At 40.1% G+C, this 12515-nt stretch overlaps 1 protein-coding gene across 1 annotated transcript in view; it reads left to right on the top strand.

Annotated features, from left to right (window-relative positions):
- Window positions 1-204: 204 nt before the first annotated feature.
- Window positions 205-12515, top strand: part of ABCD3 (ATP binding cassette subfamily D member 3) — an 89421-nt gene continuing 77110 nt past the window's right edge. Inside the window, exon 1 of the mRNA XM_061411142.1 lies at window positions 205-411. Coding sequence (XP_061267126.1) covers window positions 302-411 — 110 coding nt within the window. The 5' untranslated portion in view covers window positions 205-301. The remainder of the gene's footprint in view (window positions 412-12515) is intronic.

Below are 12515 nucleotides of genomic sequence, written 5' to 3'. Positions count from 1 at the left end.
CTCAGGGGCGTCTCTCCGCTCGCGTGCTCGGCGAACCCAGGAGGGTAGGCGCGTGCGCAGAGCTAGTCTGTTCCGGCCCAGAGGCGCCCGCGCGCGCTCCCGCCGAGCCAAAGTCCAAGGTGGGCTCCGGCGCGCGGCCGGCGCGGCGGCGCGCGCCAGGGGGCGGCCCTGAGCGGTCGGCACCGCCCTCCCTCCGCGCGCTCCTCTCCTCCCAGTCTCCCTCGCGCTTCCTGCACTACGGTAGTCGCCGCCGCGTCCGCGTCCCCGATCCCTTCCCTGTCTCGCTCGTGCTGGCTGTGCCATGGCGGCCTTCAGCAAGTACCTGACCGTGCGAAACTCCTCGCTGGCGGGGGCCACGTTCCTGCTGCTTTGCCTGCTCCACAAGCGGCGCCGCGCCCTCGGCCTGCACAGGTAAGAAGGCCCGTGGCCGCGCCGCCTTCCCGGGCCCGAGCTGGAGCTCCCCGGGCGCTCTTCTTCGCCCGGCGGACGATCCCCTTTGCCCCGCGGGGTCAAGTGGAGCCGGGGCTGGCCGCGGGCGCTGCCGGGCTCCAATGTCAGGGTGTCCGGGTGTCCCGCGACGCGGGAGTTCTCCGTGTTCCCTGCGCTCCCCCTGCCTGTCCAGCTGCCCACTGTGCCCCCGGGGGTGTGAATCTTTTTCTTGCACCCGCTAGCAAACCTGTGCCTCTGACCCGAGGAGTCGTCCCCCATATCCTCCCCTTTTTACATCAACTCCACCACCTCCTTTTTTGCATCAACTTTCTGGGTGTGTTGTAGTTTTGCCATCTCATCTGACTGTCAGTGGATTTGCTTTGTGGACGTTTATGTGTGATTTGAGGATGGGGATTGGACGCACAGGCTGGAGGCTGTTGTTTAAGGCAGTGGGTGAGGTTTGGCATGAATCCTTAGTAGTTGCCATTGAAAGTCGCTAGGATGGTTCACGTGAACTATCCCGGATGCACTTGCAAAGTTGCTTTCTAAAGTGGTGTCCGTTGGAGTTGGTCAGTGGACGCCCTGGCATTTCAGCCGAAAAGGCTGAATGGGTTCCGAGGTATTTGGAGGGCAGGGTTCCCTTTCCTGATTCGCAGGTGGAAGGTGCAAGTGTGCTTTAGATAAGGGTTAGGAGATCTTTTGATTATACTCCGTTGCTTCTCCCTCGAGAATTTTAATGTTTAAGTTTAACTTTGGGAGATTATAAGATTAGAGAAGGAATAGAGAATTGAGTTACTTGTTGTGGGGTTATAGATATAATTTATTTGCTTCAGCAAATGAATGAGAAAAGGCTATGTCAAGCATGCTTGCCTGGAAAGTATTAGGTATTTCATATGGAATCTTGGCATAGTGTTTTCATATATTTTATCTCATTCATTTCTTTGGGCAGGTATTGTTGCCTTCTCTTTTGGTTTGCCTGTAAACGTTGATTTAAAACATTGACAAGTGGGCTTCCTTCCCATGAAGTTCTTCCTAAACCTTCCCCTGTCCCTGATTTCTTTATCTTATTAAAGTTTGAAGTAGTGGCCTTTCTTTTCCTTCGTAAATCTGCTTAACAAAGTTGAAAATGATTGGCATCTTCGTCGGAACAATACAGAGCTTTTTCTTCTATCCAGTTTGCTTTTAAAATTACTTATTCTGGAAAATATAAACAAAATTTTAGATGAGATTGTATGTTTTCTGAGCTCCCAGTTGCAAATGGAAGTTATGCATTATCTGGGAATATGCCAGTAGAAAATGTTGAATGTTGTAAAATAACTTTGAATTACACTTTTGCGGAGAAGTACTTCAGGGCATGGAACAGGTGTTTTATTATGGGAGAGGGGGATTTGAGGACTGCCCTAACAGCTCTGGCTTGCTTTTATGATTTCTTTAAAATAAAAACTTCGTTTTATTGTAGAATTACATACTTGTAGAAAAATACATGTAAGTGTAGGGCTTGAAGAATTTTCACAAATGAAACTCACTCATGTAATCATCACTCAGATCTGCACCCAATTAAGAACATTGTCAGCATCCCAGAAACACTCTCCAAGTCCTTCAGGTCCCTTCCAGTCACAGCTAAAGTAGTTCCTGATTAATAAGGCCATAGATAATTGAGTAAGGGAAAGTTTAAGCATAATCTGATGGGAAATAGTAGCAATAATAGCAAAACAATATAATCTGGCTTAGTAAGTAATTTTGGGTGTTTATTCATTATTAATGTAAAAGGCTCTATAGATCTCTTTTTGAGAAATTTTGTGAACTTTGGAGGGGATTAAACTATGCAGCAGTTAATTTACTAAATAAAAGATTCTTGTTAATCTTTTGCGCTGGCAGTACAGTACTAAGGAAAATCTTTATTTTACACATTAAATAGTTTGTGGGAGGCGAATGCAAATTATGAGCAGATAAGCTTGAATTTTAAATTACAGAGATAAAGTGGTTGAATTATTTTAAAGTCATGAAGAATGGTGTCAAATCTATCTTTGTGGATAATATACTTCCAGAATCATTTGGATATCTTTCAGTTGCCGTCTTTGGCATCATAGTGTTGTAGCCACTCATTCCGGCAAACAAACTCACTCAGAAGGACAATGCAGATGGTGGAGTGCAGTTATTACACTGGCAGGCCCAAGGCAGAGTCTCCTCTTAGCCAAGAACCCTGACAAGTTTTTGTGAAAACCTTATATACTCTTAAGTGTACGTGCCCAAACCCACCTCCCCAAATTCCCTGAAACTAGTCTGAACAAAGGAAAAGAAAGATACAGTCAAAGTTAATCCGTGATTCATATGCCTTAAGCCTAGGTAATTAACAGTGGACAGTTATCAATAGGCCTGTGGCTATACCCCAATAAGCATAATAAAATTTATGATTCTATTTGGTTACACAGATGATTAGGATATTCTTTTAGGCTACTGAGAGTCTAGGTACGAGCCCTGGGGCTCTTACATCCTGGGCGTCTGGTTTTCCAGTTGGTATGTCGTTTCCATAGATATTGGGCATATAGCTCAAAGTCCACAGTCCGGCCCAAGATGGGGTGCTGCTTTCAAGATGGAGCTTGTTCTGTCTGTTTCCTCCTTCAATAGTTTGAAGATTAGAAAATTCTAACTTTATATTTTACTGGCTTTTTGGGTGTCTTTGGTAACAGGGCTAATTAACTTTACTATCTAGCACCTAATTAAGGAAATTGTGACTGCTTGACCTTTATAGCTTGTCTGTGCTATTGACAAATTTGTCTTAGAAGATATTCCTTAGAACCAGATAGGTAATAAAGATAGTGAAATCACTTTAAAAGATACAATGTTACAGTATTCCAGACATTGGGAGAATGAGTAATTTAATCTTCTGAGTAGTTTTTTAGTTATATATGATTTGACTGGGAGAAATGTACTTTTTATTACAGAAAATCTCACACGCATTCAAAGTAAGCAGAATAATTTTGTGGACCCCCATACACTCTACACAAAAAGTACCGTCAACATTCTACCATTCTTGTTTCATCTATAGCTCCTTGCTCCCTACCCCTTGTTTTTTAAAGATTTTTAGGTAAAATTTGTATATATTGAGCTGTACACATCCTGTGTATTTTTAAAATAAATAGATGCAACAGTTTAACACATTCCTTTTGCAAAATTATAACGTTTTCATCTCCCCAGAAAGTTCCCTTGTATTTGTTCTATATGACCACTGTACTAACTTTTTCACCCTAGTTTTGATTAGTCATACATCTTATGTGTTTATTATTTATATGGAGAATAGTGGAGTCATTTTATTCATGGATAAAGGAGACTCATGTATTCAGTTCAAAGGAATTATCTGTTTCATAATGTATTACCACACTAGGTGCTGTGAGATGGAGGTGTTTGTATGCATGTGTCACACGTACATTCAGAAAATATATGACATCTTTAAGTGTGAATTAGTTAAAAATGTAAGATGATGACAGTGCAGTGTACAGACAGCCAGGCCTTAGAAATTTCTGAAAGAAGAGATTAATGTGGTTGGGAAGAGTTAACGAAGGTTTTATGAAGGATATGAGCTAAGCCTAGAATGAGGGTAGGAATGACTGGAGATAAATTGAATGTTAACAGAAGCCTTTATCAGATTTTTGTTGCATTTTATGAGGCATGGTCGTGCTCTTTCAGTCCAGTGTCCACTGCCACAAGAGCTCTTTTTAAGAAACACAAATATGGTCATGTTATTTCATCATTCAACTCCTTCAGCTATTCTAAAACACAAAATTCTTAGCATGAGAGAACGGTGTTCGTGATCTGGTCCTTTACTACTTAGCCAGCCATATGAAATTAATAGTCTCTGAGCAGGATGAGCTCTGCCCAGCCGTTGCCGTCTAATTGTAATCATTCTCATCCCCACCACTTCTTCCCACCCTTTGATGTGTATTTTCCTTCATGACTCAGTTCAGTTAGCACTTTCTTTTAAATGTTGTCTGTCTTTTCCTGATCTCCAAACTGATGTTGTTGTCCTCTGCTCTCATGCTGTGCTAAGCATTCCTCTGCTCTGTATTGTACCAGTTTATTTTCTTGGCTTCTGTCTGCATCAGACTGTGAGTTTCTGGAGGCTATGGACTGAGTTATCTTTACATTCCTAGTTTGCATATGTCACAGGATAGACATTCAGAAGCATTTATAGGGTGGACAAATGATACAGGATAGTTGAAGACTTTTTAAGGATAATTGATAGGCAGTTGGAGATGGGGTACTAGCACAAACATGAGTTAAAGGCATTATCTTCAGAGAGGTGATAGTTGTGTGCCTGAGATTATATAACAGGAACTGGGGGTAGGGGAGGGTAGGAAATCAGTGGGCCAGTTTTAGAAGGCAAGGCAGGGACCAGTCAACATTGCCAAACTATTTTATGATCTTAAAAAAAAACAAAGAGCAGAAGCAGAACAAAGCAGTTTTCTTTCTCTTCTCATGAATGCTTGTCAGAGTTCAGATTTCTCATCCTGGGTTTCAGAATCTGCCTTTATCTGTTCTCACCTTACCTGGCTAATCTTTTATTCCGTTACCTGTTCCAAATAGACCAGTTTCTGCACTGTTTTCTGAACAGGCCACACTGCTTCTTGGCTTTGGAGCCTTATTCATGGTTTAGCCGTACCTGGAATATCTCTTCCTATATTCTCTGTTCTTCAACTCTTATCCTTTAAAGGTTAGGCCAAGGTCACCTTTTCCATGAAGTGTTTTTAAACAACTTTTAATCTGAATGATAAGCATTCCCCTTTAGTCTTATGAACCGTGTGTTTAGGTACTTTTTTTGTTTCATCTATTAATTGTTTGAGTGTGATCTAGTTGTTGGCCATCAAAGTGTAGCCATGTCCACCAGCTTATGGTGTGGTCCTTCGTCTTTTTCAAAGCCCCAGTCTGTAGATGGTAGGAATAGCCAAATGTTTCTGAAGAGTTTCAGAAAGTTGTGTTTTTCTTAGTCATGCCTTGCTTCACTTCTATGTTTCTGCTCTATTTTAGCTTCCACTTATATCTTGTCTCTTGAGCCTGTCATTTTGGTATCTGCCTTGATTCCTCTAAATTCACAAATCAGGTTTTGTTGTAGAGGTTTTTGAAAATTTGGAAGTAGTGGCAGGGATTATATCACAACATGTTGTTGTTGTTGTTTAATCACTCAGTTGTGTCCGACTCTTTTGCAACCCCATGCACTCTAGCCCACTAGGCTCCTCTGCCCATGGAATTTCCCAGGAAAGAATACTGGAGTGCTCTTCTCCAGGGGATCTTCCCAACCCAGGGATCGAACCCAGGTCACCTGCATTGCAGGAGGATTCTTTACTTCTGAGCCATTGGGGAATCACCATATCACGACACAGAGAACAGCTTAAAATGAAGTTCTTTTATTTACAAGTTTCTTGGACATTCCCATATGGGGGCCACCCCTATAACATCCACTCTCATGGTTCACCCTAAGGGTCTCATTCCCCCTGTTAGAAATTTGTTAGCTTTGTTGGATGCTATAGGGGTTGGCCCCATATGGATCCTCAGAATAAAAAGGAGATGCTTAAGTAATTATAGGTGAAGAAGATCTCAAAGGATTTGCCAGGAAAAGCAGCTACGTACAGAAACCAACTGATGCAGTTCGTTTTCTCAGAACTGTGTAGCTGTCTGTGGTATGCTTCAGGTAACTGGGTACAGACTACTTAATAAATACATGTCTCAGTTTTTGGCACATTAGCATCATTGGCCAGGCAGTCTATTTTAGGGCTTTTGCTATTGCCATTCCCCTGCCTGTAATTCTCTTTCCTCATTTATCACTACTGTTTTCTCTCCCATTTTTCAGTCTTTTAGCAGATGTCTTCTCAGTGAGACCCTCCACTGGCACTTAGTGTAAAATTGCATCCTTCACATACACACTCACTGCCTGCTTTCTTGGCTCTATTTTTCTCCGTAGCACTTAGCACTATCAATTGCTTATTTAATTCACATATTAACTTACTTATTGTATCTCTGCTGCTGGAATGTAAGTTCCATGAGGGCAAGAAATTTTTGTTTGTTTTGTTCATTGTTATAAGTCCAGTGGCTAGAGCTGTGGCTGGCATATAGTAGGCACTCAAAAAAGTTTGTTAAATGGCTACCTCTGAAATGCTCATTTCTTAGAGCTTTAGTTACTATTGTTTTAAATAACAGTTTTTTTCTTGCTACAAATGTAAATGTTGTCTCCTTAAGTATATTATGAACTCTTTAGGAGCTGGGCTGCTTCTATATGCATGTGTAAAGCATATCTTAGAAATTTATAAAAATAATATCATTATTATTATATTTTATAACCTGCTTTTGATAGTTAGCAGTAGAGTGAAAACATTAAAAACAGTTATAAAAAATTGAAAATCATGTATAATGTCATCACCATAATATACATATTGTTTTATTTTTATTACCTTTATTATTTATATGCATAGATTTTTACATAGCTGTATGCATGCTTTGCTACTTTCATTTTAACGCATAGACATCATTCTTGTGTTTTTACATGAACCTCTACTATATTTTAAAATAAATCTATAAACACTCCTTTGTGTGACTATATCATAATTTATTTTACCCTTAAATATTGGATATCTAGATTGCTTCTGTAATTTTTATGGACAATACTGTATATATTTGTGAGTGAACATTTCTCTCTCTGCTGAATTATTTCCTTGGAATAATTGCCAGAAATAGGATTAATGAAGGAAAGTTACAAGCTTTCCTTAGTGTAGTTTATACCTTAGTTTATACCTTTCCTTTTCCAGAAAAGGTGTAAACATTCTGGAGCTACACAAGTTCTACATATTACTTTTTAAGAATTGTGCCATAGAATACTATGAATGAGTGCTAATTTAATTATCTAATCATCGTTAGAAGATCATGGTATCTGGTGCCATCACTTCATGGGAAATAGATGGGGAAATAGTGGAAACAGTGTCAGACTTTATTTTTTGGGGCTCCAAAATCACTGCAGATGGTGATTGCAGCCATGAAATTAAAAAACGCTTACTCCTTGGAAGAAAAGTTATGACCAACCTAGATAGCATATTGAAAAGCAGAGACATTACTTTGCCAACAAAGGTCCTTCTAGTCAAGGCTATGGTTTTTCCTGTGGTCATGTATGGATGCGAGAGTTGGACTGTGAAGAAGGCTGAGCGCCGAAGAATTGATGCTTTTGAACTGTGGTGTTGGAGAAGACTCTTGAGAGTCCCTTGGACTGCAAGGAGATCCAACCAGTCCATTCTAAAGGAGATCAGCCCTGGGATTTCTTTGGAAGGAATGATGCTAAAGTTGAAACTGCAGTACTTTGGCCACCTCATGCGAAGAGTTGACTCATTGGAAAAGACTCTGATGCTGGGAAGGATTGGGGGCAGGAGAAGGGGATGACAGAGGATGAGATGGCTGGATGGCATCACTGACTCGATGGACATGAGTCTGAGTGAACTCTGGGAGTTGGTGATGGACAGGGAGGCCTGGTGTGTGGCAATTCATGGGGTCGCAAAGAGTTGGACACGACTGAGCGACTGAACTGAACTGAATCATCATTAAGGGATATTAGAATTTTTTTGATAGGGGGATTATTTTAGAGGGGTAAAGTAATGTTGCAGACTCATTTTAATTGGCACGAATGCATATTTTTACATGTGAAACTTACCTTTGTTATGGAGACACTTGGTATAGTATAAAACATAGTCATTGGTGTTAGATACAGGTTCAGGGTTTTATTCAACTGTCTGCTAGACCTGTGATCTTGGTCAATTAGTCAACTTCTTTGAGCCTCAGTTTTCTTATCTGTAGAACATGAATAATAGTATTTACTTAACTGAGTAGTTGTGAGGATTAAATGAGGAAATGTCCTAACTCAGTAGCTGGAACAAAGCTCAGAAGATAAAGTGAAGTGGCTCAGTGGTGTCTGACTCTTTGCAACCCTGTGGACTGTAGCATCCGTCCGTGGCTCCTCCGTCCATGGGATTTTCAAGGCAAGAGTACTGGAGTGGGTTGCCATTTCCTTCTCCAGGGGATCTTCCCAACCCAGGGATTGAACCCAGGTCTCCCGCATTGTAGGCAGACGCTCTTACTATCTGAGCCACCAGGGATAAAAGATAACTTTAACTTTCCCTTTGCTTGCTAACAGACAGCAAAAATCCCATTGTGAGGTTCTCAATAATTATTGAGCCTTCCTAAAAATTTTCCTCACAAAAAAAATATGCCCACAAAAATTTCTCTAAAGAAACCTTTTGAATCAGAGTTGGAAAGTATTTAAGTTACTTTTTATGTGACATGGTTTCAGGCCTTAGTGTTTTTCAGTTGTTGCTTCCTGAATACGATACTCTTTTTCCCAGCCCCTTAAAGAGGAGGTCTGAAACTGAATTCATTATTCTAAGTGTGGTCTGATCGGGTGGAATAGGTTGTTACCTGCTTTGTAGATCCAAAGCTTTTGTTAAAATAGGGGAAGTTGCATTCATTATTGTGGCAGTAAGTATTCTTTACTCATATTTTAGCCTTCACAATTGTTTCCCTCCTTTCCCCTTCTCAACTTGCTGGTTTGATTTTTTTTTTTTTTTTAAACCTGGGTATGGGTATTTACAAGTTATCTTTGGGCATGTTACTTCCTGCTAAATTTTTTTTATCCTGCACATTAGTATTCTTTCTGTATATTTAGTCAGTAAATTAAGTTATTGGATAGGACTAAGTATAGAACAATATATTTGTAGCACTGTAACCTTTCTTTTAAATGATGCCCTTTGGGTGTTATATTGGTTCTCATCTTTAACCTGGTTCCTTTTCACATGTTTTCTTCTAGTGATGATTTGGCCTTCTGACAACAGGGCTAGGCATCAGGGCCAGAGTCCTTCCTGCTCTGTGATGTTTCTGCTGGAGTCAGTGGTGAGGGGTCTTTTCTTTTTTCGTCATGGATGATGAATATCACCACCTTCCACTCTGCTGCAATGAATAGAAACTGAAATTACAATTTTTGGCCACACCACATGGCCTGCAGGATCTTAGTCTCCTGACTAGGGATCAGACCTGTGCCCCCCGAAGTGGAAAGGCGGAATCCTAACCGCTGGACCACCAGGGAATTCACTGAATTGGAATTGTGAAGAAGAGATAGGCACTCTTTGTAATTTTCTTTATAGAGTTACATATACCAAATTAAGTTTTATTCAAAATGGGTAGTGTATTTCTCTATTGTTATTTTTTTGGAATGATTCTTTACAGAATGTTAGAGATGTTTAAAAATGACATGTGTAGTCATTTCTAGAAAAAATTAGGCATAAGGCCCTTGGTTAAGAATATGGCTTTTATCATAACTTTTTTTTTATGAGGAAATAACTTTTGTTTTAGGCATCTTGTCAGGAATGTAACCTTCCATAGCATTAGGATAAAATGCTCTGGATAATTGATCGGTTGTTCCCAATAGTTGTGGGGACTATTACACATATTTAAGATAGTTTGAAGCCCTGCTAGGTGAAACTAGTGAGTGTGCTTAAAGGTGTTTGTTTTTTTTAATTCATTTGTTGTCCTTTGGATAATTAGCAGTCCTAAATGAATGCAGTTAGATTAATACAGTATAAAATTGAAAATAAAGCTCATCAAAGCATTCAGCTATATTGATATCTGTGACTCACTGCTATAATGATACTGTAATAATAGAAATAAACATGGGTTATATGATTTATTCTCTGCTTAAGAAGTTATCTATTGGCATTAAAAATAAATGAATTATGTGAAATGCATGTGTTTTGCATATCTTCAACTTGCTTGTAAAAAATGCTTCATAATAATTTGCATCAAACTCAGTCTTCTGGCTCTAAATTCAGTGTCACTATCATTCTCTCTTCATTGTATCTTAGAAGTGAACTTAGGTTATAGCAGAAGAAGGAACTGAGGTACGGTCAGATGTTTTCCTCATTTCAGAACAAGGACTGGAGGCGTAGGTTGGCGTGGGAATCAGTGAACCACTCAAAGAAAGGAACCCAAAGATCATGCACTAACTCATAAAATGTTGCATGCCTGCTACATGTTAGATGCTGGGTTTATCAGTTCAGTCGCTCAGTTGTGTTCGACTCTCTGTGACCGCATGGAGTGCAGCACGCCAGGCCTCCCTGTCCATCACCAGCTCCTACAGCTTACTCAAACTCATGTCCGTCGAGTCGGTGATGCCATCCAACCACCTCATCCTCTGTCGTCCTGGGTCCATAGAGATGAACAAAAGCTCCTGTTGTCAAGAGCTGGGGTATGATCCAAGTCTGTACCTTCATTCAACACCCAGTGGTGGCTCCTGAGGACACACAGTAGTGAGTGAGGTAGGCCTGTTTCCCAGATGGATCCCATAGTGGGAGAAGACCTATTTCATTTTACTTTTGTATTGGGCACTTGGGAAGATTAAACATTGAATTAGAATTCTTGCTCTTAAGAAACTCACAACTATTGAAAGAATCCTGTGTCTTAACATTTCACACTGAATTTCTAGTTTAAAACATCTGGTATATTTTATTTAAAATATTATTTCTCCATTACCTGTGAATACAGTTTTGTTGTATCAGGAAATGAGATTTAATTTAACATTTTAAACATTTGCTTTCCCCTGCAGTAATGCCCAAGATGTGGTGTTTAGGAAGCAGGTGTCAGAGAATCAATGAAATGATCCCCATTTTTAATAGATGGGATAATTAACAGTTTAACTATTGATGGGTGAATACATTTCTCTGTGTATTTTATCACTGGCTCAACAAAATAGCTACTTCCCCATCACTGAAGAAAGTTTCAGTGTTGGAGGAAATAAAACATTGATCCAGTACATTCTACTGAATGCTTGTTATGTGTCACTAGGCTAGGTAAGTACTGAGATACAAAATTGATGAACGTTATTTCTAACCTCAGTCTTATGGAAATGCAAATACATAGAAAAGTTGTATTGTACAAATCAATATCATTAGACGTTTGGTCTAATAATAATTCTGTGGGAGAGAGCTCTGAGCTGAGAATGTTTGATTGTTTTGGTTGTTACCTGGGGAGGTTTCAGTCTTGTGCCTGACCTTAAGAGATAAGGAGTAAAAGGCATTCCAGGTAGGAAGGTAGCATGAGCAAAGGCATGGTGTGGGTGGAATTACGATTCGAGAAGAAGGACTTTCAAGACATGAAGCTGGTAACATTACTATTAACTGTTTATTGAGCACGTGTATTATAGGTTTAAATATTTTGCATTTATTCCTTACAACAGTCTTTTGAGATAGTTGTTTTATTATCTTTATTTTATTGGGGAGTAATCAGAAAGGTAAAAATGACCCCTGATGATAAGAGTTCTTATGGTTGAATTAGCCATGTAGAGGGTAAAGGACGGAGTAAAACATTTATATCAGTCCTTCAGATTGACTTAGATTTGTAACCAAGCAAGGCCTCATGCGTCCATTGACACAGAAAGCCAGACTCTTGACAGCAGGTGTTTTCAGCCAAGTAAGGGTTTGTTGCAAGGGGCCAGGCCGGGGAGTGAGAGCCTGTCCTCAGATCCATCTTGTTTTTTGAGTTGGAGATTGTCTTAAAGGGGAAGAACAAAGAGAATGGGCCTAATCATCATCTGTGACGTTTCTTAATCATAGTTTTGGGAGTCAGGATGTTCTAGCTTAGGAGTCTCAGACCAGGTGGTCCGTGGCTTGGGGGTCTGTTATCTGATCTTGCCCTGGAGAAACAACCTGGGTTAGTATGTTAATGATGATACACAGACTAGCGATTTTAGTACATTAACGATGTTATCGACACCAGCAATTTTAGTCATCTGACTGTGGTTGATTAGTGTTCAGTTAGCACAGGATTGAGGTCAGAGGGGACAAAAAAGGAGTAAAGAATTGGATAGAGAGATTAATCATAAACTCAGTAAGGGAGCTTAGATTCAAAAGAACAGCCAAGAATCATTGGGGGTGGGGTAGGGAGAGGAAAGAATTATTCAGAGGTTAGAAAGAAGTCTTATGTTGAATTCAAAGTGAAGTTAATTGTTACATTAACAGTTTTGTCATAGTACATTAGTATTGAAGTATTATAATCATTGGAGGAGG

This window comes from Bos javanicus, chromosome 3 (assembly GCF_032452875.1).
Source record: "Bos javanicus breed banteng chromosome 3, ARS-OSU_banteng_1.0, whole genome shotgun sequence".
Lineage (NCBI taxonomy): Eukaryota > Metazoa > Chordata > Mammalia > Artiodactyla > Bovidae > Bos > Bos javanicus.
Note: the sequence above shows the minus strand (reverse complement) of the source record. Positions and strands in the feature narration are given on the sequence as shown.